At 37.4% G+C, this 26,362-nt stretch overlaps 1 protein-coding gene across 2 annotated transcripts in view; it reads left to right on the plus strand.

Annotated features, from left to right (window-relative positions):
* Positions 1-3,901: 3,901 nt before the first annotated feature.
* Positions 3,902-26,362, plus strand: part of fign (fidgetin) — a 77,129-nt gene continuing 54,668 nt past the window's right edge. The window contains exons 1-2 of one of the 2 annotated variants that reach the window (XM_079821423.1): positions 4,011-4,050; positions 4,721-4,832. In XM_079821423.1, coding sequence (XP_079677549.1) covers positions 4,808-4,832 — 25 coding nt within the window. In that variant the 5' untranslated portion in view covers positions 4,011-4,050; positions 4,721-4,807. Of the gene's footprint in view, positions 4,051-4,720; positions 4,833-26,362 lie in introns of both variants that reach the window. The other variant, XM_079821424.1, reaches the window with a different exon arrangement.

Consider the following 26,362-nt stretch of genomic DNA (forward strand, 5'->3'; position numbering starts at 1 on the left):
GAGCGTCTGGCGCGAGTGGTGCTTTTTGTGCATTCACGCATTTGAAGCGAATCCGCGTCTGACGCCCGAGTTGAAAAATCTGAACTTTGGCGTCAATTCGCGCCGCGTTAACCAATCAGGAGCCTGCTTGCTGCTGTCACGTGGTAAAGTGACGTGATAATAAACCCTGCATAATTTAAAAATACTACTATTGTGTCACAAAATGTCGTTTTAAGACTTTTTCAGGTGATAATGTAGTTGTTTAAAGCTCAAATCTGTGGTTTATTTATATTTTTGAGAGTTTTGAGATCCAGGCGATCCATGGGCAATCACCGCTCATAACCCCGGCGAGAGCAGCCTTTCCTCGGCCAGTCCTTCTGAGGTTTGCCGCTGGCTCTGATGTCCTGTAGTGGTTCGTCTTGTGTGGATCTAATGGGCGATCTTTGGTGTCATGAATCTATAATTTGTTGTCTGCCAAATCGTTTTGACTGAGGGCAAAGAGAAGTTTCATAACTTTATTTTTTAAGGATATTTAAATATACATGCAGTGAAGATAATGTAGTGCGTTGCCTGGACCACATTTGTGTGGCTAATACGGTTTAATATATATTTTTAATCAAAATGAAAAGAGGAAGAGTGGTGTTTTATGACATATTTCTATTATTTGGTGTTCTATGACATATTTTGCCTTGAATGTGCGTCTATTTTGCTTCAAACGCTGGATTTATACACGCGTCCAATTCGCTGTTGACGCGCGAATGGATTCAAAATGTTCAAGCGTCCAACTAGATGTGGTAGACGTGATTTTGCCGCTCTATTATTTTTAATGAAAAACACAACAACAAAACAAATGACAAACTCCCTTAAATAGGCGCTTTTACGTTTCGCTTTGAAACCAAATCTTCCGCGATCATCTCAGTCAGCTCCTCACTCTTAAATCTGATGAATGACTCCTGCCGCCTCCGAGACTCACGGTCGGATCCTGCTTTATTAAGCAGATACGTTCAGTTTTTATTTGTATTGTCTGTTCTCTAACTGAACTAAATTATTTTATTACTATAAAAAAATCAAAAAGACGGTGGGCGGTGCCACGGTGGGCAAGTGATGTAGCCTAACCGGTGTTCAGTCTGGACACCGGTAACACCGGCAACACCGACTATCGTAGCAAGCCTAATGTGTAGCAGGTACTCTTCCCGTGCATTATGTCTTAAAGGGAAAGACGCCTTTTCCTGCTGTCTATGTTTTTAATGTTAATCAAACAACAAATGACTGCTCTTAACTGAATAACTTTGTAACTTCAATAACGATTCATCTTTATGTAATTTATACAGTGGAGATTATAGTATACGATGTTATTTTATATTTGATTACTTTATTCAGTACCTGGAAAACCTGAAAAGCACTGTTTATTTTATGCATCTTTGCTCTATTGTATGTATTTGTGCTGTTGCTTGTAGTTTGATTATTTGTTCTTATTTAGTTTATTTTTATTTGACAAATGTCCTAATTACCCTGAACATAGCACATACCGAACCGTACCGAAACCGTGATAAAAACTGAACCGTGAGTAATTTGAACCAAACAGATATATGTTATTACAGTGATATTTAACCCGTCCGTTATTGCTGTGGAGAAAAACTTGTTTTTCATGGTCTGTTGAGTGCTTATACACTTTTAAATGTCCTTTTAATGTTCTATGGTTGACGGGTGAGTGAAATAATGTCATCTCATTGTACAGTTTAAAAAAAAACGTTATTATTGCATTCATAGAGCGAGCCTTTCACTGACTGTTTGCAGCTTAACAGAAGTTCAACCCATAATTCGCATCCTGGGGCGTAGGAATAAAGTGGATAGATTAAAAAAATGATCTAATTAAATATGTACCAAATATGTGCGTGTGATGTAAAGTTGTCATAAAACGGAAATCACGATCATAATTTTTCTTCCCTATTGTGACGTAGCTACTGTAGTGAAATGACTTCTTGAATGAGACAAAAATGTAGGGCGGGACTTGATTTTGTCTACGTGATCTCATGTGAGTGACAGGTTGCTACAACTCGACAGCGTCCTTTTCTGTGCCCTTACTGTCCCAAAGTGTGCGCATACAGAGTAGGCCTTATCAGTCACACACATCTCGCAATTGATGGTGAACCAACATTATGAATACACATGCTTACAACTTCATGTTCTGACTTAGTTAGACAATAGGCAGCTCACTGGGTTTTGAAACGGAGCCATTTTATCTCTCTCTCTCTCTTTCTTTGTTCTTTCTTGTCTGGTCCAGTTTACCATTTGCGTCTGCAACATTTAATCGGATGCTATTTTTCCCCCCTCCTAAACTACACGCTTCCTCTACCCTCATCACATACATATTGTTCAGACATAATGAGGGCTGCAAGGTGTGGTGGGACTCAATCAAATCAACATTTGAGATGCAACAAAAGAAAGAGAGACTCAATTGGTATCCACCGATCAGAGTCTGAAGTAGTACAGTAATTATTACCTTGGAGTGCGGCAAGCAGTCGTTTGTTAGAAAGGCTGAATGGAGCGGTGCTGACTGCCGACGGGCAGAAATTCTCCAAAGGCTTTGGGGCTGTACTGGAAATGGCCTGCAAACTCATCGGGGAACGCTCAGGGCCAGATCGATGCATCAACCCAAGGCCCCCAGCGCACGAATGCGAGAGGCCATGCTGGGACTGTGGGTTCCACAGTACACATCATGTGTCTAAACTCCAGGTCCTCAGCCAGGTCCCTCCGGGTTGTCAAAAGAGCGCTGGGAGACGACAGAGAAGAGGTGTGGAGTGGTTTTGTCATGGTGTGATATACGACAGGATGTCAAACTCAGATGTGATTCCTTTAAGACACATCGAGATTTGCCCTTCATTTCCCCCCCCAAAAAACCCAGATAGACCATAAAGCTATAATATCTGTCCACAGATGAGATCAAATAATAATTGTTTTAATGGCTTATGTGGTATTAAATCCCACAATTCATGAATAGAATTCAAGCATTAAAACGTTTACTTCACTAATGGAAATGTTATATTGAAATCCTCAGTATCATTCAATAAAGTGCACTGTACTTTTTTGGAAGAAAATGTGACTGGTGCTTGCTCGTGTAAAATGCTAGGGTTGTTGTGGGCGTAGTTGTGGTATTGACAAATCAATATCCTTAAGGATGAGGAATAGTAACACCCCTATATTAAATCACTAATTTCTTCATTTTATATATATTTAGTGCTGTCAAAGCGATTAATCACATCTAACATGAAAACGTTTTTGTTTATATAATATATGCGTATACATTTGTATACATATATGGGTGTGCACACACATACATTTTATATATAGACTGTGCTATATCCATTTACAATATACAATAAAGCACACTTGGGGTGTCTTATTTATTTTATAAAACATTTACAGCTTAAAAAAATATTACAGACTTTTTAATTAAAACGTAGCTGCTTCAATTATACGTCCGCTTAAAAATATAGCCACCGACGTAATAGCGTGTGTTTTTATTAATATTAGTGTAGTACTGAATCTACTTTGACTTTGTTCGGACGGTTCTCTGAAAACGTATACAAAATATGAAACAAAATATTAATATTAACGATCGCCACGGTTGCTGCGCAGTGATTTGGTGAACGTGTTGCGCTCTTACGACGTGGATTTTACAATATATGAATAATATTAAATATTACACCATTATTTTATTTCTTGTGTTATATATACACCGTTTACACAGCCAAAAAGTCCATATACAGCCCACTGATGAATAATTCCTGTCAGTGTACTCTGTGACAGGACAGTGTGAGTGTTTAGGCAAATGTGACCGTTGTTTTGAATTTGGCTCTCCCGCAGCGCGCATGCGCAATCTGCGGCACGCTGTGCTTCTCTAGAGCAGCTGTTTGGGGTTTGAAATTCCAACATGGCAGAGGCAGTGGTCAGTCTTCACCACACTAACTTGGAATGGTTTCAAGTCGCTTAACCCGCAGAAGCATTCATCAGCGAGCCCGTCGGATCGATGCCGCTCTAACCCGAGAGGTTATCCTGTCATACTAACAGGTAAGAGATAACCCGGCGATTTCCACCGAAATTAGGAATTAAACTGGACTACAGGAGAGGAGCGCCTGCCTTTATCGCAACGCATGTCCAGTCAATGCATCACCGGGGGTGAAATGAAGCGCTCGCGCTGCCCGTATCTAAATACATGGATTGTGTTTTGATACGAGATGCGATCGCGCGTGCAGCGGGATGTTAACGCTCAGGCGGATGAAGTTGAATAGTTGCATATGATTAATTAGATTTTGCATTGGAAAGTGAGAGTGGGTGGGGTTGAAATTCTTAAAAGTAACTTTCTGGTGCACAAGAGCCGCATTATACACCATTATAATCTGGAAAAGTTTTAACAGCCTTTCTTTTCTTTTTTTTTCTCGTGTCATGCATGCGCATTTTTTTTAACACTTGACTTTTTTGAGGGAGCGTAAATGTGTAAAAGTAAAACGACATGCAATGCATGTCTCCATGAAGAGAATATCGGGAGGAAAACTGACATGAGCTCGCTGTCGTGGTCATGTGTTTTTTTCCCCCTTCCCTCTCTCTCTCTCTCTCTCTCTCTCCTCCTCCTCTCTCCTCCTCTCACATGTTGTCCAAGAGCTTTTGTTGGTTTTGCCTGCTTAATTATATGCATGTAGGTTAAATGAGTACCTGACGAAAAGGCCCCTGGTTTTCACAGTGTAATTCGATAGCTGAGAGGAAAAAGTGGCTGTAAGAAACCTTTGGAATTCACGTTTTCCTTTCTCCTGTTTTCGCCTTTGAGAAGATGATCACTAGCTCCAGTGTACATGGTACGTTGATTTATTGTTTACACTGTAACATTTTGTGCAGTTGCATGGTGTGTGTTTTTGTTTTAGTCGTGAAATGCGTTTAACCAGCAGCCGTATTCACCTAACCTGTTAGATTGCATGTCAACAACGCGTTATTGTTACATTTCACTCGTATAAAGCATTCCTATATTGATCTATCTGAAGCGAGTTTGTGTAAAAGTTGTGTAAATGTGCATGTGTTTACCTGAACTAACACAATGTCAACTTACTGTCAAGATGACGACTAACTTATTTTTGAATTAAGCGTGAGCTCTTTAAATATGTATCTTTAAAGAAAACATGTAACATTGATATTTGATTGTATACTTGCCCTTTTTTATTATTTACGTTTTATATGTGTTTCGTTTTATCTAGGCTCTAGTTGTTTTGCATCTTGAATTTGCATCTAAACCCAATTATATTTAGATAAAAATCAGTGAGGCGGTGAGTTTATTAGCTTTTTCTGGAGTTGCTTAATTGTAATTCACATAAAACTTCATTCTGGAGGGATGTGCATCATATACAGCTTAATGCACTTTATATATATATATATATATATATATATATATAGTAATATCCGCAAGGACTTTTATATTATATTATTTGATATACTAAATCAAAACGCAATGTTTAGAGATTATGTAGAAATTGCTCCCTCACTTTTTAGTGTCTAAGCGGGCACTGAGAAGTTACCGGAAGGAATTACTGTATGTGTGGCCGCATACATTTTTCAGCCTTAATATGGCACTTCATCCATCAGTGAGGTTGTATATTACTACATTTTATGTAGTTCCTGAACATATTTGCATGCATTTTTGACGTGTGCCCTGCCTTATGCACATTTTGCTGTTTTCTATGCATGTCCTTTCTTCTTTGTACTTGTGGATATTTCTTTCCTTCTTTGACAACATCCACAGAACTAAGAGTCGGTGCTAGACTGGAAACTTGAGGTCAGGAATTGATTTGTTGAAGGTTACGCCGCGCCACTGTCCTTGCAAACTTGTAGTGTTTTTTTTTTGTTGAATTTGTTTTACATTTTCATATTCAAACCTTTGGTTTTCACTCGTAACCGACTAACTACCCTCTCTCCATAAGTTTTTTTTTTTTTTCATTTCTAATTTTTCCGAATCCCTCTTGCATTTGCATTTTGTTATTTAAAAACACAATCAGCATCGCCTGGCTAAGACTGAAGTGTGTTTTCCAAGCCTCTTCAGCTCTATCAATAGTAAAACGCACTACACGATGAGTGATTTCATTACTGTAGAGTGTTTTTTTGTGATGTGTTTTAATGAAAGTGGACATTGAGCATGTGTTTTTTCCTTTCCTGTAGGGAGGTCTAATAAGCCATTAGATGTGTAATGCACTGCAGTTAGCAGAGGTATATTAACACGACAGGCATCAGCGACCTAATTTAGCTTTGCAGATACGAGTTAGAGGTGTAAATGTTATTAATAAGTATACTTTAAGCTTTTAATATGATACTATTTTGACTAAGTGATGTGCTAGGTTGGTGCTCGGAGTGATTCTTGTGGGCGCAGCGAGCGGCTGACGTGTGAAAGCTCTGTTATCGTTAACTCGGTCCCGATTTAACCCCAGGCTGGGCTTTATGAGCATGTTAAACGACACGACAGCTTCACACACTCCTGATTGCACGGCACGTCAGTTTGCGTGAGCCTGTGTGTGTGTGTGCGTGTGAGTCCGCAGGGTTGACATGAAACCTCATGTTGAGTTTTGTGGTGTGCGTGATGACAGATGCTGACCCCTCCCCTTTTCAGCACCCTCTTTGCTTGATGTATCTGGTGTTGACATTCTAGCACAGGGCTACAGGCAGCTCGCTATACACACAGACCTATGGAAGACGTTCATAGCCCGCACGGCTGATGCGGCAATTACCAGATGCATGCAAACCATTAGATTGACGCTTGCGTTTGGCCAATATTTTGACAAGTTGCAAACATATAGTGGGAGTGTTGGCTTCAGTGTTCATTGGTTTGCGTTCTTATGTCTTGTGAATGTATTGGCTCCATTTTCATGCGGTTTCTTTCTTGCACAAATCTTTCACAAGGTCAGGCAGTATAAACATATTTAAAATTAGACCGCTTTTATTATTAGTAAAAATAATTTTTCATCTAAAAGCGCGTTGAGCCACAATTGTTCTGAAATTATTTTGCATGCATTTTTAAATAATCTCTTTATTTGAGGTTTTTTTTGTCAGCATAGTGAGTGTTGGCTGTAATGTTCATTACAGTTTGTATTATGACATTTGATTGTTCTGTATTTTGTATTTAGCTGCCTGTATCATGCAGTTTATTGGCTTTTTGGAAATTTGTTACATGCACTATAAACATATTTAGAAATCGACAGCTTTTCTATTTGAAAAATGATTATACTTTCCCCCACCAATTATTGATTTGCATTTTTTTAATAATCTCATTATTTGAGAGTTTTACAGTGAAAGTATTGTATACACTGCATTTAAAATATGCATCTAAAAACATAAAGGCCTATATAAATGTATTCATACACATCATTCAGATGTTTTGTTGGTCTGATGTATTAATATTGGCAACGCCGTTGTTCATCAAAGAAACGGTTGAATTCTCACATCTGACATGACCAGCCATATCTGGTGTAAATGTAATATTTTTCAATATGCAGATTTCAATTTCCTTCTGTTCTGCTGGTTTACAAATCGCTCTCTTACATATTCATGGGTGGCCATTAACGTTTGGAGGGTTTGTGTGAAATGCACTGTAGTTTTTTTTTTTTTTAAATAGCATGATTCGACAAATAACCTAGAACATTTAATCTGGATTTATTCAGGTCAATTACCTTTAAATTATTTAATAACTCTAAATCGAGCTCAACTGGTTACACTTTAAAAAACAACATACGAGTAAGTTGCATGCATGAATTTTTTACAGTGTATGAAAGGGTCATCTATTGATCTGCGTTTGGCATAGCTTTTTGAAGCAAATGCATCATGCTGGGATTGTGAGCTATTACTCACCATGGCGTGATGTGGGTTATATAGTTTTCTTACTTGTTTTTTTTTTTTTTTCTTTTTCAGCCGTATTAATTGTTAATAACAAAGCTCAGCACAGAATGTTCCTAAAAGGATAAATAACACCGCATCAATAGTACAAGAAAGTTATTTTTTTGAATCAGTATGTGAATCTTTAGCAATTAAGTGAGTTGCAGGTTAGTAGTGGGCGTATGGCCAAAAGCGTATATATATCATGGTATGAGTATTTGAAATCCCAGTCATTTTTGCTAGAAATTAAAAACAAATAGGATTATATAAATAACCATATGGTGATGCATATTTTCTGGCTAATCTATTGATTGTCATTTTTACAAATGAAGGTTTGTGGACGTCAACTATAAAAGATCAAATTAGCTAAAAAGCAACTAGCGTTAAAGATTTTAAAGATATTTCAGACTGTTGTGTATTTTGGCAATGTTTCTTCATGTAAGTAACGTGAACCGGTCCACATATAGCAAGCGTCCTGCTGTAGGCATGCCGGTGTTTGAGATTCAGAAGCCCAGCGTTGGCAGAAGTCGATGCCGCCGGTGCGTTAGACGTGTAAGTGGCCCGGGCCTCCTGGGATTGTTTGTATAAATGAGAATGACAGGTTTTATCTCAATCTAATGGTGACAATTAAAGGGAACCTTCAGACTAACTCGGCTCGCTGGCGGATGAGCACCTTGGGGGATCTCGGGGGCCGTTTCAAATTGATGAAACACTCATCCGTACAGACGGATACATTTGTCAGTCTGTGTAACAAATCTTATTCGGTACCCCCTGTCTCGGTTTCAGACAAAAGCCCGGCTCAAATGAAATCAGTAGCGGCTTGTCATCTTTAAGCAAATATGTTAAGCGCAGTCTCGCGCGCTTTTCATCCCAACGCTGAGGAAGGACCCCAAGGGAGACGGATGCGTGCAAACGCAACAAATTTCATTTCCACGCAGGGATCGCTCTCTCTTTCTCGTGGCAGCTGGCTGTGTTATCTTCGTATGATTCGGTGTGCGCTGACAATTCTCTCACTGATCTAAGTTAGAGTGCATTTGGAAGTGGTTGCAGCTGTCTGTTGCTATACTGAGAGATGTGTTTGCTCTACTGCAAAGATGAAGGACCATGAATCCTTGACATCCCCCTCCCCGCTCCTCTCCACCAGCTCATTTAGACACTTTCTGTCTGTCGGCCTCCCTCTACCTCCCTCGCTGTGACTGACAGCATACGGGATGTATGTTTTAAAAAAAAAACTGCACATAGGCCTGATTTCTGTTTTGCTTTCTCGGCTCTGAAATCATCCTCTAAAGTGTTCGTGCTCCAGGCTTTCCCTTCCATGTGTTCTTCCTTAAACATACTATTGTTTGCTTAAGTCAGTGTTACTGGCATTTCATTATTAAGCGGTTGTTGTGCTCGTAATGACCGTGGCGTTGGGATGCTCTCTATCGTGCGGCGTGAAGCAAAAATTCTGCTCCCGCCATTGAGATATTGGACAAAAAGGCTGTCTGATGATGTAAAAGATGTAGCGGTTCATCGTGAACCTGAATAGAGGTGAAGTGCCCTCATCTCTCACGAGTTTATCGGCCTCTCCATGGGGCGCATCAACAAATGAGGACTTAAGCGTGCCACACGTATTGATTTGCAGAATACTTGATTTGATTCATTTAGCTCGCTGTGGGTTATTCTAGTCGATAATCATGTAAGAAAAGACACTGAAAGGTGTTTGTCTCGAAGTCTTTTCTCTTTCGTTAGGGTCACGCTTGCCGGCTCCATGTAAATGTGGTGTTTTTAACATTTGTCAGGACGGTTTGATCTGTACTTAGCCGGCGATGTGATCTGATCAAGGGAGCGTCGCCGCTTAACCGTGATTGACAGTCGGCGGTGAGGACGCCACTGGACTCCCGTTCATTATGATACGTCGGCAGGCAACGCACGCACACACACACACACACACACACACACACACACACATGCACGGCAGAACAATAACAATCAAAACAAAGCCAAATCACGTTCTGTTGACAGTCGGCTCCGTTGTAAAAGGTTTAACTCTTTCAGGATGGATGTTAACACAGAACATTATAGGACATGGTTGCTTCTTGTTGTTATAGCAGCGGTTGGTTTGCTGGAGAAATGCATGATTGTATAGTTCAGGTTAGACTGTTATAGCTAAAAATACCTGAAAATATTTTAATACCCTTTTGATGATGTTGGAGAATTTAATATGTATGCATTTGCTCTCAAATGGCTTCTAAGTGTGATATTTATTACATTTTTTTAACTTAATTTCAGCCAGTCATTTATTCAAAATAGTTAAATACTGTGAAGATTAGTTAATATGAGTTAAAATAAAGTTATATAATAAATAATCCACCGTGTTTTTTTACTGAATGAACACTAGGAAGGATGGTAGTTAATTATTTTCATTTATATGCACCAGTATAACTATTTACTATTTACTAAAGCAATTTATGCACTGTTGAATCAGAGTTTTGAATTTGATTCACTGGAAACTTTTTAAAAAAATTTTAATGTCAAAGTAAAATGGAGATCTAGTTAAAAAATTCAAGGCAATTTACTTTTACTAAAATATTTTAATGTGTAAAAAAAATTGTGACGTCGCAAATTAACTGTTGATTTCAGAGTTTTGAATTGATTCACTGAAACGGACAGTTTGAACTGATTCACTGAAACAAATTAAAATGTTAAATGAAGATCTAGTTAAAATAATCATAGCATTTACTTGCATATATTTTTACTAAAACATTTTAATGTGTAGAAAACACTTCAGTGAAATTTTTTAGCGATGTCACAAATGAACTGTTGAATCAGAGTTTTGAATTGATTCACTGAAACAGACAGTTTGAACTGATTCACTGAAATGATTTAAAATGAAGATCTAGTTAAAATAATCACAGCATTTACTTGCATATATTTTTACTAAAACATTTTAATGTGTAGAAAACACTTCGGTGAAAATGTTTAGCGATGTCGCAAATGAATTGTTGAATCAGAGTTTTGAATTGATTCATTGAAACGGACAGTTTGAACTGATTCACTGAAACAATTTAAAATGTTAAAATAATCACAGCATTTACTTGCATATATTTTTACACAAATTTGAATGCATGTGAACATTTTTAGTAATGTCACGAATGAACTGTTGAATCAGAGTTTTGAATTGATTCACTGAAACGGACAGTTTGAACTGATTCACTAAAATTATTTAAAATGAAGATCTAGTTAAAATAATCACAGCATTTACTTGCATATATTTTTACTAAAACATTTGAGTGTGTGAAACACTTCTGCGAACAGTTTTAAGCGACTTGATTTGCGAATGAATCGTTTAATCAAAGTTTGGATTGGATAGTTTGAACTGATTCACTGAAATTATTTAAAATGTGAAATGGCAATCTAGTTAAAATAATCACAGCAATTTACCTGCATATATTTTTACTAAAATATTTGAATGTGTGAAACACATCTGTGAACAGTTTTAAGCGACTTGATTTGCGAATGAATCGTTTAATCAAAGTTTGGAATGGACAGTTTGAACTGATTCACTGAAATGAATCAAACTTTCCAGCTCAATTTTGGTTTAAATCAGAGACAAACATTTTAAAAGCATATTAAAATCATCACTGCGGATATATCGTGAGTGTGACTATTCATTATACCACTGTATGTAAAACGTGCTCGTCTTTATTTAGTTTGTCTGTTTATTCCGATAGACTCACTAATCCACTACAGCGCTGAGGAACAAAACAAACGCTCGCTCTCTCATTCAAGCGCCGAGAAAGTAAATGCAGCGCCTGCGTTTCAAACAAACAATCTGAATTATTAGATCGGAACATAAGCGGCGCTTTAGTCCTTTCTTTTTTTCTGCCATTTCAAACAATGAGTCTGAGCTTTTGTTTTCACCGTCCCTGGTCACTAAAGCTGTCTGGCTGCATAAAGCGAAGTGGCAGCGCACGGCCTGCTGGGGATTGGTTGCGAACACTCAATCCCCCGGTGGGAAAAACCAGTTTTAGCAGCAGAACTGTTAATCTAGGCAGGGCGCAGATTCTCCTGCGTTCCCACATTTGCTTGAGTAATTATCATACCCCCAGTGGCAAGGAGAGAGACATCGCCTTAAATCACTGATGTCTTCATTACTCTGTTTACATTTTAATTAGACATACTAAACTTTTTGATTTTTAATGGGCTTTGCAGAACAAGACGCGTTCTCTTCTTTAGTTGAAGGGAAATGGAGGAGACACCGTGCTGAGAGCGAACCCTGCACCTCACCATGAAAGACAATCTGCACTTTTCTGAATATTTAACTCGTGACAATAATTATTTCTGCTCTGACCTTTGATGCCAAACGATCTGGTTTTGAAGCGTAGCCTAGTTTTGATTCATCGCAGGGGTATTGTTAGTTACCTCGAATTCCTCGGATTCGGTGTGAATTGACGGCTGGTCACAGGATTTGATCGTTTTTGACAATTTAAAGGTTGGCCGTCGCGAAGAAAGGCCCTTTTCTCAGATCCTTAGTCTACAAAGTCCTTAGATGCATTTGTGTCGCTGTGATTGGTCTAAGTTGTGAGATTGAATAACTGTTAATCACAAACCAATGTCACCTGGTTTCACAGGGCTTAGAATAGCAGGGGCACGCAAGAATTGTCCATACCTTGCTTCCAGCCGAGAAATGCGTCCTTTATCATTGAACAACCTTGAGAAATGAGACGAGCAATTTCAGTCCCACTTCAAGATGTTCTGTTGTGTGTTCAGAGAGGGATTTGTATGCGCTGCAAAGTGTCTGGAAATACATAAAGATGTGAAACATTAGAGAAATTAATGTATTGAAGAAATAAACTATCGTTGAATCGAAGATAAAAGAAGCTCTCGGGTAGAGTAGGACAAACGTGTAATAGATTTTTTCTTTCTGTTTCGCCTCGGACGCTGCATATGCAACAAGTTCACTGTTGACTGCAAGCTCAAGGCTTTAGCTGACCCACAATGCATCACTTCTTTTTTTTTTAGTGCACCCTTATGTCTTTTATTAAAACACAATATCCTATGCACTGAAAATGGGGGTTCATCCCTATTATTACAGCTTTGATGGGAAAACCACCCAGTTAATTTTCACAAGCATCGCTTTCTTTTATTGTAGGCTGCTAGAATCCTTTTCTTTTGATTCATTATTTGATGTTTCGTGACATTTAAATTCATGTGAATTACCCTAAGCCAGGGAAAACATGGCGAGTGGAGATCACAGTTATTTGAAGCTCGACTTGGAGAGGGAATTATATCATCTAATGAGAACATAAAATTGTAATTAATGTCTTGAAATTAGCCTCTGAGAGAGAGGAAAAAAAAGTGTCCATTGATATGCATGGCAGAAAACATTCAGTGTGAGAGCCAATATTTTGGCTGTCCCCCCCCCCCACCCCTGTCTTCTGTGCCTGTGAAAGGAAGAATGAAAAAAATCCTTCAGGAATGATGAATTGAGTTATCACGTTCAGCAGCTAATTGTCTCAAATTGATATTTTGATGTACTACTAAAGATCACATAAAAGCAGTCAGATCTTAATTAGGCTGATGATCATGGGGAGACGTGAGCTATCGCGATGCCGATGCCGCGCTCCGCGCACTAACTTCCCGGCGCTCTATTCGTCCTCGGCGGAGCGCGGCTGGCTGACAGGTTGGCAGTGTGCCAAGGATTGATAGGAGAAACCTTGAGTGTGGCGGCGAGGAGCGGGCACAGATGGGGAAAGTGCTGCGGAGGCTCCAGGCGCCAGGCCTTAGGAAGGACGCCGCACCGAAGCTTGCTGGCTTTAGGGGTTAAGATTTCGAGTGGGCGGTATGAACAGAATCTTGTGTGATGCTATCATGTCATAGTTGTAGTTTTTACTGGAATTGCAAGAAAAAATTATTATATATGACACCATGTAGTAATGCCAGAGAATAATCCAGAGAGTCAAATGCTTTAAGTGAAAAATACCTTTATTTAGTATAATTTTTAATGGTGCATGTTGTGTACCTTTTTTGTTTTCTTTCTATTTTTCCATATTTTTTTTAACTTTGCGTTAGCAGCACTTACATGCACCTTCCCCCGGTTTCACAGACAAGGCTTAATCCAGACTAAAATGCATGTGTTTGAGCTGTTTTAACTGAAAGCAACATGCACTAATATATCTTAAAGTATGTCAGTGCCATTGATTTGTCTCAAGATGCACACCAGTAATGTTTTTTTTTTCTTTCTAAGGCACATTTATTAAAAGCTACATATATGTCCTAAATTTAACTAAGGCCTAATCCTGGCTTAGTCTAAACCTTGTCTGTGAAACCAGGCCATGACTTTATAGTTTTATTCCTGTATATATTCTTCATAGTTATATTATTATTATTTTTTTAAGGATGCACCGATATTAAAATTTTGGCCGATAACCGATCATTTTTTTATATATATTTGAAAGCCGATAACCATTATATTGTCAGATAAATCTAAATCCAAATTTTTATATAATTTGGTTACAAAAACAAATGTCTCACTATTTAAACCCATGTCCTAAGCACACAATTATGATGTTCTCATTATAATTTTATGTATTATATATGACAGACTTGTTGCACTGAACTGTATTTTCCTTTTTGAAGTGATTTCAATCATATTTCAAGCAATTCAAAACCATCATGGCAAACAGTGCACATAAATAATACATTATTTATTGGATTTAATATAGGCCAAATTTTCTTTTCGGGCCGATAACAATAACATTAAAATGAACATATATTGGCTGATACCGATATGGTGGTCGATATATTGTGCATCCCTACTTTTCTTTTTTTACATTTCTTTTTTATGTCAAGTATCTTTAATCAAAGCATCAATACTTTAGGAAATTAGAGGCATATAAAATTGATTATGCTATTATTCTCCCCTTGCCCAAATTATTGATGCTTATTGATTATTTCAATAATTTTGTGGTATTACATGTACATTACCATCAAAATATACAGGTGCATCTGCTTTTGTATGCAAATTAGTGCATATTTAATTAGATAACGCCTCATTTGCGTATCTAAACATTACATTTCAGAAAACTTGTAATACAAAACAAGTCATCTCTTAATACACCACTTTAAAAATGCTGGGTTGTTTCAACCCATATTTGGGTCAAATATGGACAAATCCAACCATTGGGTTAAATTTTGGGTTGGTCCATATTTGACCCACATTTTGGGTTGAAAATCCAGCACTTTTAGAGTGCGATTAATCAACTGTAGACATTATGGTGAATTTGTGAATAATTTTCTGTGTGATTTAGATTCTTTATAAAAAATGATTAAGTCTGCCATAAGTGCAACTTCACACATGATGCTAATGATTAAAAAAGTTAAAAGATAAAAAAAGAAATAATAACATAGCATGAAATCTAGTCACTTTACGTTAACTGCGTTGACGCACAAATGTGATTGCACACAAATTTAATTAAATACAGTATATATAAATTGGGCCAGTTTCGTCTTGAACCTGTATATAAAAGGTAATGCAAATCATTTCTATAATTTGATATTTCTCTCAACGCACATTATATGCTGTCAAGAAAAGTACGTACGCCACTACAGATTATAATTGATAGGAGATTCTGTTGAAGTTGTGTGTTTGTGGGTTAGGAAAGCTAGCAGCCATTGGCAAAACAATTGCCTATAAACCGACTTAAATGAGGTGTTTATTTCTGTGGCATAATCTTGGATCCCTTAAACAAAGCAGACAGCTGCCCGGAGACTTCCATCATGACCGTGATCTCCATTAGGAGTGGGTTTCAGGTAGTAAAGCCACCAGAATGCAAGGCCGGTCATCTTGAGCCGGGCTGTACGAGTGCTGGCTGCTGAGGTGGCAGGCTGGCTGTGCTAATGATGGGTGCTAATGTAATTAGCTCATCCCAGCAGTCTGCAGAGCTGCGCTTTTCAGCTGTCGCGCTCACCAGCTCACCGCTGACCCCGACTCACCCCAGCCTTTCACGGCCTACCTCTCTCTCATAGGCATTACCCTGCATTTAGTGCCCTGAAGGGCTGACAGCCTCGCCATTTGTTGATTTTTGGCTCCAAAACCTATGTGCGTTTTCTTGTCAGAGTCAATGGGAAAATCACAATTGACCCGATTTACTTTCTTAATGCACATTCCTGGTCGTATTGCGCATGATTCAGGGGCTCGCGTTTTGTTATATTTGATCAGAATGTTAAATCGAGTTTGAAATGCATGATATTATGGTGTGTATCTAAGGAATGTGTGTTTTTTGTTTTGCTTTTTGGGGGGATTTCCCCTTTTCTTTTTGGAGTTTTTTTCATATGAATATATATCAAATTGTAATGGAATGTTTGGATAATGTCAATAATTAAGGAAGCACTACCTTCGTTTTTTTTGTTTTGTTTTGTTTTTGTTTTTCTCCTTTTCTTGTTTTGTTGTTTTTCCTGTTTAAATTGTAACCGGGGTGGGTTTAAATAAGTTAACTTCTACCCACTCCTTTTTCGAGCAACAGTTGGAATTGTGATCTTAAAGTATGATGAATTCAACTAGTTTTACAGACTAATCATAATGCTTCTTTATTGCCTTTGTTATGCGTCTTTATATATTGCTCGAAATAAAAATAAATTCATTCATTCATTCATTCATATTAGCACAGTGTTTAATGTCACTGTATGTATACTACGTTATCTACACAGTTATATAACTAATGTTTTATATTCTTTGTGTAACTTGTAGGTTTTATTAAGTATTTTTTGGTATATCATCAATGCATCAATACTTTGGGGAAATGGAGGATAATAGCATAATCAATTTTATTTATGCTCCAACAAGTATTGATTCTTATTGATTATTTCAATAATTTTATATTCTCTTATACTGGACAACCTGTAAAGCATCGTCAAAAGCGTCAATACTTTCGGGTTAGGGGCATGTTAATTCAATTCAGCATGCTATTATTCTTCAATTGCCCAAAGTATTGATGCTTATTGATTATTTCAATAGTTTTGTGGTATAGACATTAACCTCAAAATATATAGGTGCATCTGCTGAAACTCCCATAAATTATTAACCTGCGAATTAGCATAAAAGGACATCACTGAATCCGCTGGTCGCATAAATTGTGTGAAGCGCCCTTCATTCATGCCCTTCAACATGGATAATTATGGAATAGATGTAAATTTCATGAATTTAATTGTAGAAATTGTATTGTATGCTAATGTGTATGTTAATATTGAGTTATGACACAAGTGATAAGCTGCCCACCGCTCAGACTTTTTAAGTTGGCACTCTCAACATGAGTGTGAAGATTAAATCAAGCATATTATAAGCAGAACAAGATCAAAATGCAGTTGTTTGTAATTGTATATTCAGTGGTGTAATTGCTACTAAACAAAAGACTTCCCTTTTGTGATTTGGTTGATTAATATGTGGAACGTTTAGTGTTTAGAGGCCTAGCAGGAGTGGATTATAATGATCATTCCCTTGGGCTTAGGCTCGGTTTTATTTTTTAGGATGTCTGAACAACCCCCCCCCCCCCATCTTCTGCACCCCCACCCTTCCTCTTCACCCCGTTCAGCAGGCGTTAAGGATGACCCTGTTTCCTCACTCCTAAGTAGAACCAATTTGGTTTGGAATGAGCCTGAAGGTTTCTCTTAATGAGATTCCCATATGAACCGCCACATTTCCACAGAGAGTTTTGCGGATCTTCTCTATGACGTTTGTTTGTTGGATAGCTGATGTTCTCAGCTCCCACTTTCTGGAGTTTTATTGGAGGCGTTCGTCTCAAGTTTGGTTTTCTATATTTCTCTTATTTTTACTGATTTGGCTTGCTATATGCTTTCTATCTTGTCAGCGTTTTGTTGGATTGATTCTAGGGATGCACTGATCTACATTTCGATTTTTTTTTTTTCCCTGTTGCTTTAAAATTATTCGCATGAAGTCTCCCATCTTTAGTTGCTTTTATGTCAAATTGGACAAGTACAGAAGAGATTGTTGCACAATATATCGTCCACCATATCAGTATTGGCTGATATGTTCATTTTTTATGTTATCGTTATCGGCCGATATATTGATGCCGATAAATAATGGATTATTTCCTTCATCTGAGACACTTCAGTTTCGCCATGATGGTTTTGAATTGCTTGATATATGATTGAAATCACTTCAAAAAAGTAAAATACAGTTCAGTGCTACACGTGCTGCTCAAGTCTGTCATATAGGCTACATAAAATTATAATGAGAACATCATTATAATTGTGTGATTGGGACGTGGCTTTTAATGTTAATGGTGAGACTTTTGTTTTTGTGATCAAGCTCCCAAATGTTATATAAAAAAGTGGATTTAAGATTTGTTGATATCGGTGCATCCCTAATTGTTGTTAAACACTTTTGTGTATTTTGCTTGAGAATAATTTAGCTGTTCCCTTTAGTAAATTTGGTGACATGGTGAAAATCTGTTGTTTTGCATGGAAAATTGAATTGCAAAACATTTACAATTGGTAAGATTAATAACAGCGAAGTATTTTTGTTACTCAGCATAGAAAAATTATTCTGTAATTCTGTTATCTATACGATATCTGCCAAATCGAACTGATATTGCTCATTTGAAAATGCTATCATTGGTAATGTATATCGTGCATCAATACTTGCCTGCATTTGCATTTAGTATTTTTGGACCTAAACTTATGACCCAGCAGAGAAATTAGCGTGAGTTACTCTATAAAGCCGTTTAAGTCATTATCACTGTATTAGAGAAAAAAATCTTAATTATGCTGAGATGTTATTTTAATATGCAGAAATATGCCAAATGTAGGTGTGCCGTCCTCTTTAAGAGATGGATTGCTATGTAAAGCATGTTTAGGATCTGGCCTATTTGACGATCCCTTTAAATGTCCACATGGAATTGCGTTAATTTAAAAGAGAAAGAGCTCATATAGAGTTCAGCATCATCCTAGAGCTTTATGAGGGCTGGCACCTCTTGTGTTCATTATCGTGAAATCACCTCAGGGAGGAATGTTGACTTTTCACTGTCCAGAATAGCTGCTAATGTGCTGTGTAACACTCTCATGCGCGACCGCTCTTTACTGAGGAAATGGGAGAGTGTTTCGAGCACTGGTCACTAGGCGTTGGACAAGTACTCGAGTACTTGGAAGTGACAGATGATCGATCATGAAATCATTAATTGTATTGCTTTTGTGCATGTTTGTGTATTTTATTACTATTATCGTTATTAATGAATGTATTCATTGCATTTTGCACCTGTTGAGGTCCAATAAAAATTATATGTAAGCATGTAAATAGGGCCTAATTTGTTACATTTGCTACGTGCAACAACAAACATAACACAACATGTGTAGTCTGATTCACAAATCAATGGCTTGCTACAAGCCTTTTCTTTTAAAGTCACCATAAAATCAAAATGGGAGGGGGGATATTACAGTATTTATTATAAATGATTTATCCTTATTTTTTTTTTGTTAATGTGCCCTCATAATCTTTAATCACTGTCACCAGTGTTGCCACAGTTACTTTGAAAATGTAATCTGATTGCTGATTACTCCTTTAAAAAGTAACTGTTACTTTACAGATTACTTGATTTTAAAAGTAACGAAGTTAGATTACAAGTTACTTTACGTTTTTGCCAACACTCCCTTTATTGGAAGTGCATTTTCAATAGTAATGTCAGCAATGTATTTCCAGACATTTTTAATTGAGATTAAAAAATATTTCCTGAAAAAAAAAAAAACTTTAATAAAGACTTCACTTAACATAAATACTCTCCCGAGACGCAAGAAGAAAGCAAAAATATATATATTTTTACTAAGGTAAATTACAAAAATAGTAACCCACAGTGACTTTGATAAATTACTTTAATCTGATTACTGGTTTGGAAATAGTAACACGTTAGATTACTCGTTACTGGAAAAAGTAGTCAGATTAGACTAACGCATTACTGGCATCACTGACTGTCACTAACGATTATTTTGGTATTCGAGTAATCAGGCGATTATTTTGACGATTAATCAAGTAATCAGATTTTTCGTGGTAGTAAAAACAGACCTAAGCAAACAATAGCCTTTAAAATTACTTAATGAATACATGTATAATAACAATGAGGCAATAATATTTAGTTTTAAAAAAGGATCAAAGGCAAGTAATCATATGGTTTTATAGAACAACACTGTTAAAATGCATAATATACAATATAAACAATCCTCTTATATACATTAGGGCTGTGCAATTAATCGAATTTCGATTTCGATTTCGATTTTGCCTCCCAACGATCACCAAAATAGTACAATCGAGAAAAAACGATTATTTTGCCTTGCGTTCTGAATGAAACGCGCATGCGCTCATCCGCCCCTCCCGAAGCCACAAACTTTCTCAGATCGGGAGTCTCGTGTGCATATCATCCGCTGGAATTTAAAAACTCTGCGCGAGTAAAGATGGCAGAAGGAGGGCAGTTACAGCAGCGTTTGGTGAGCAAAAAAGGCAAAACCAACTCCGTTGTCTGGGAACAGTTTGGCTTCGAGGAATCAGACGACGAGCAGAAACATGCTACGTGCAAGATTTGCTACATGCTAGTGGCTGCAACGCAAGGGAACACCACGAATTTGTTTAACCACTTGAAAATTAAACAGAGTGACCTATGACAATCTAATAAAGAAACAAAAACTGACGAGAGCAGGGGTGCCGTGTAAACGTCCTTTTTCCCCTCATATTTTTCAAATAATTCTCTCTTTGTAAACTTTGTTCAATGCATGCGAGTGCTGCCGTATGTTTGAATATGACCAGTCGTTTTCACCGTCATCACCTGGGTTTAGTGCCTGAAGACGCGAATGAGAAGCCGCGCGCGCTGTGAGGAAATCTCTGCGCTCATCCGAGAGCGCGCACACGTCTCTCAGCGCGCAAATATTGAGTTCTCTTTCAAGTCTTGCTCTTAAACGGACAAACTCACACAAAACGTATGTCAACATGTCCATCTTGATGAGTATCCTAGCAGACATAGTCTGTATATGCCTTAAGTGAACTTTATACAGTCGATAAAGACGACGCATATCCGATCCGGATTGAATAGCTTTTGTAAGTTTAATAGGATTCATCTTTAATTTATGCACTCAAATATGCAATGTTATTTTACATTTGAGACATTTCTGTACCTGAAAACTAAGGTTAGACGTAACTGAAAAGCATATCTAGCCGAACCATATTGTTGATCTTATTTATTTGTGATTATCATTTTTACATGAATACTTTTATACTTTGATTTGAATATATGTTATATTATTTATTTTAATAGTTCAAAAAGTACAACAAATGTTACAATTTCAATTGAATTGTTGAAAGGTGTATTTTTAATAAATACAACACATTCCCAAAGTCATGTGAAATAATCGTGTTACATAATCGTGATTTCAATATTGACCAAAATAATCGTGATTATGATTTTTTCCATAATCGAGCAGCCCTAATATACATTATGTATTAAAATAAATGCCTGCAGAGGGGGCCAACGGCCTGGTGATTGTTGTTACACTTTACAGCAGATCAAATCCTTGTTTAATATTGATAATTTAATTTAAATGTCCGCTTAATTTTTAATATTTGTCCACTTCTTTGTGATAGAAATGCTACAGCCACTGTAATTTCTTGAACAAGAACATGTGGACATTAGTGATGTGACGGTGAGGAAATTTTCCCACCAGTTGATCGACGTGTGACAACACTGATAAAACCAGTATCACCGGCGGGGGTTTTTCAAATCGCTAATTTTTAACCGAAAGTAAAATGCGCACGGCCGCTCTGGCATTCATAACGGGAGTGGTGCGGAGCAAAGCGAGTGTTTTCACTGTATTGAGCAGACACGTTCAGTTTTTAATTGTAGTGCCTGTTCTCTAACTCAACTAAATTATTTTATTACTCTAAAAATCAAAATGACGTTGAGGGTGGTGCCGCAGTGGGCAAGAGATGTAACCGGTGTTTCGTCTGAACACTGGTAACACCGGCAACACCGACTATCACAGCAAACTCAGAGCCAGGGTTTAAACTTTTATTTTGAAATCACGTTGAACAGGTCTAATGCGGTTTGTGGATTCTTGTCCATGAAATGCGGCACTTCTGGTAAATCGAGAATGTTTTTTAATCGAGGAATCGTGACCGCCCTACAAAATATCTTCTCCTCACTCTTGCAGCAACATATCTTCTCTGATGACGTGTTTATTGGCGTGAGGGCGGGACAACCAACCTGTCACTCACATGAGATCCACCAATAGCAAACCACAACATTCAAATCAAGTCCCACCCTACATTTTTTCTTGTTTGAAAAGCAGTTTCACTCGAATATACTTCACAATGGGGAATAAAAGACTTCTGTTTCATGCTGACTTATTTCTTTGTTGTTTCTTTTTTATTTAAAAATGGAAAAACAAATGATAACCAAGTTTTGATTTGTTTTGTAGTTTAAAAACCAGATTGTTGTTGGAAACTGGTGCATGCATTTAACAACAGCTGGACGGAGTCGAACTTGCGTTTTAAGTGGTATTATTAACATTTATTATTATTATTACAGCTATTTTTAACTTGATAAGCCAACACTAATGTTGCAAGATGCTGAGAAAACAGTGAGGCATGATGCCAAAGATGACTCTCATCATCTGCAATGCAATTAAAACATGGCACAAACTGAACTCTGTTGAATTTTCTGTCGAGTACTCGAGTTGTCCCTGGTGGGAAGTACAAGCTCCGTTTAGCTTTGAGCTTTTGAGAAGATGCATTACATCTTTTGCATTTGTTAACGATGCAATATTTATACCATTGTATAAGTTATATTTCATGGCAATATCTAGAGAACTGCCTCAAGTTCTGTTTAGCATTTGTCTGATTTTTTTTTTCTTTTTCTGTTTTATTCCAGTCTGTCTGGCTTGTACAGGCATTTTTTTCATTCCATACCCTGACGAAATTTCTTCCACATTTTAATGCTCCCCAAAGCCTTTCGCCTCTTTGTTTCCATTATTTATTCCAAAAAAGTTCTGCATTTGGAGGCCGGGAGGAGGGTTGAAAAATAATTTTGTGTCTGACTAAATTTATGTGGAGCTAAGTCAGCGCTTTATGCAAAATCTATGCTTTATGCAACCGTGGGGTTGTGTAGGAGGCCTCAGCGTGCTCTTGTGTGCATCGCAGGCTTGTGTGTGTGTGTGTTGAGGGAGAGAAACAGAGAACAAATCTGTGTGTGTGTGTGGGCCTGTCATGCTGTCACCAAGGCCTAATGTCTGTCCCGAGGGGTACCTGGAGGAGATCCGTACCCACCCAGTCAGCCTTTAGCTGGGGAGCGCGGTGACACTGCCTTCCCACGGAGACTGGAGGTGTCACTGTATGTATGTAAACCAGTGACAGATGACTGGAGACATGCAGACTGGAGAGACCAGTCACTGAGGAAAAAAAACACTGCTTCTCCTTTCATCTCTCCTTCACAGCTCAGACACGATGAATAAAACAAAACAACAGAGCCTGTGCATTTGTGAGACACCCTCATGTTTGTCTACAGTGTGACACCCTAATAAAAGATCTTTTGTTTGTTTTGTGGGTTCCTTTAGAGCTAAAACGCTAGAGAACCTGTCTATTGTTTAAATACGGGAACCCAAGGAATTATTTTTTATGATGTTAGATAGATTTCTTCCATCAAGAAATGGAAGAACAGTGCCACAGCAAAAAGGGCATTGTTTTAGGTGGGAGAAAATGAACGAACAAAATAATACAAAGTCGGTAAGCGGGAATTCTTTCTATTGTGTTATTCTCGCTGTTTGCAAGCAAAAATATACAGCGCAAGCGATGTTCTTGATTTGCAAATGAAGGACTTTGTTTGAGAATTGTGTGTGGTAATAGTTGTTATTTATTGATTTATTTTGTATTCCTTTTGGCATTAATATTTACAAGGATATATATGTCAGATAATATAAAAATAAATGTTTATTGTAAATAAACGGTAATTTTTTTCAAGGTTGTAAATAAAATTATTTGAGCACGTTTTACAAAAAATATGGTTATACCTCTATTTTAAGGTGTCATTGTTACGATGTCATTATATATTTAAATACTGAGTAATAGTAAGTAACTACATGTACTTACTATAGAGTTAGGCTAGGGTTTGGTTGAGGGTTAGTTGCATGTAATTATGCTTCATAAACAGTACATGTAACAAGGACACCTAAAATAAAGTGGGTTACACTTTATTTTAAGGTGTCTGTTAAAGTGTAATTATACATTTAAGTACTGAGTAATATTAAGTAACTACATGTACTAAAGAGTAAGCTAGAAAATTTTGTGTAGGATTTATTTAGCAATTATTTGTGAATTTACTAGCCATTTCGAAGTGAAAAATCTTTTCAACAAAACTGCAAGTAACACATTGAATTAGGTCCGGGCAATTAAACAATAATGATGATTTATCGTGATATAATTTTCCTCAAATAAATTGTGTGGTATAATGTTGACGCACTATGCAAATAATGCTGCGCATGGGTTAGTGGGTTACACTTTATTTTAAGGTGTCTGTTATAGTGTAATTATACATTTAAGTACTGAGTAATATTAAGTAACTACATGTTTACTACATTACTTTGCTTATTTGCACTTAGCACTTTATTGTGAAGCACTTTGGTGTGGCTCAGCCATCTGTAAATGTGCTATAGAAATAAAATTTGACTTGACTTGACTTGACATGTACTAAAGAGTAAGATAGAAAATTTGGTGTTGGATTTATTCAGCAATTATTTGTGAATTTACTAGCCATTTCTAAGTGAAAAATCTTTTCATCAAAACTACAAGTAACACATTGAATTAGGGCCGGGCAATTAAACAATAACGATGATTTATCGCAATATAATTTTCCTCAAATGAAGTGTTCGATATAAAGTTGACGCACTTTGCAAATAATGCTGCGCATGCTTGTTGCAGACTGTCGCACTGGTGGCAATAACTGATAAGCGTTACCATTTCTGTTGCGTATGAGAAACCTTAAACGGCAAACATGTTGAAAGGGCAAACGCGTATCATTGATCAGCTTGGCTCAAAACACACTGCAGCGTGAGCTTAGAGCGAAGGCATTTACTCGCTGACCGTCTCAATCACGCGACCGCTAAACAGCGCTGTGAGATCCACTGAAAATCGTTCCAGTTCGGTGCAGAGTTCTCCCATACAAACCACAAATCAGATGCCTTGTGATTTAAAAAGCCAGATGACATTCTCGAAAACACTGACGTGGAAAACAGGAGAAACATTTAGCCACAATGATACAGTTAGAAGGCTTTTCAATCCACAAATCACCTACATTTACCACGGATCTACTCTAGTAACACAAACTGTAACCATGGTATTATGGCAGAAATGTGAAATGTCATTAAGACGTTAAGGGCCAGATTTACTAAACGGGGCAAATTAGTGTGAGTGCGCAATTCCAAAAAAGTGCAGATGGGAGTGGAAAGTTCAGCGTGTGATCTACAGACGACATGCAAATTAAAGACACAGACACAGCCGGATCATTTCCATAATGACCAACACGATCTAGCGTCTAGCTTTTTGGGCGGTAAATAATGGCACAAACACCAGTAAATTGACGAGCGCAAACCTTAGTAAATCACCTTGCGCGATTCATTTAAATAAATAATCTCCTCCCATAAATACTGCGTCTGAAAGGGAAACTGAGGTGCAATGCGTGATTTTAACTGTGGTTAACATGATCCAAATACCATGGAAGACCAAAATTTACTCTATATAAATGACCGAACTCGAGACTAAACGCATTAATTTGTAAAAATGTTAACCTGTTTAGCAAGTGTCTGATGATAAAACCTGGTTTGGTTTCTACAGTTTTCACTCAGGAGCAAAGATCTGCCTTTAAACTGGGGAAAAAAACGTGATGTTATTGATATAGACTGATATGAAAAATGTTAGTGATGATTTTTTTGGGGCATTTCGCCCAGCCCTGCATTGAATTAAATGTGAAATGATGAAGTACACAGATAAAAATGATTTTGTGGTGAAGTAAATGCTACAGAAAAAAACCATGCAATTTCTACATGAAAAAGTTAGTTCAGGAAAGAATTAAAAAAGTTAGTAAATTCTATATTAGTTCTAAATTTTATAATGCCGATATTTACGCTTTAATTTCTACAAGCTTGAATTAAGTAAAACTTCTCAACTTTTGATACTGGTGTTCCCATCATGCACTGGGGTTTGAATGGGTTGATTTTTCGCTGTTTTCCAGCTGTATTTACACTGTTTTATCATTGCTTTTGTTGTTCTGTTTAGCTGTTTTGTGACATTTGGAGTTTATTTTCTACTCAAAATGACACATTCATACTCAAAAATGATCCATCAAATGTTACTGTCACTGTGTATTGAGGTCTTTGTGCTCAGGTGCCGTGGTACTTCTATTATAGATATGGATCTACACAATATCGATTGTGTTATTTACTTGGATATTTC

Source organism: Gobio gobio (genome assembly GCF_949357685.1).
Source record: "Gobio gobio genome assembly, chromosome: 7".
Taxonomy (NCBI): Eukaryota; Metazoa; Chordata; class Actinopteri; order Cypriniformes; family Gobionidae; genus Gobio; species Gobio gobio.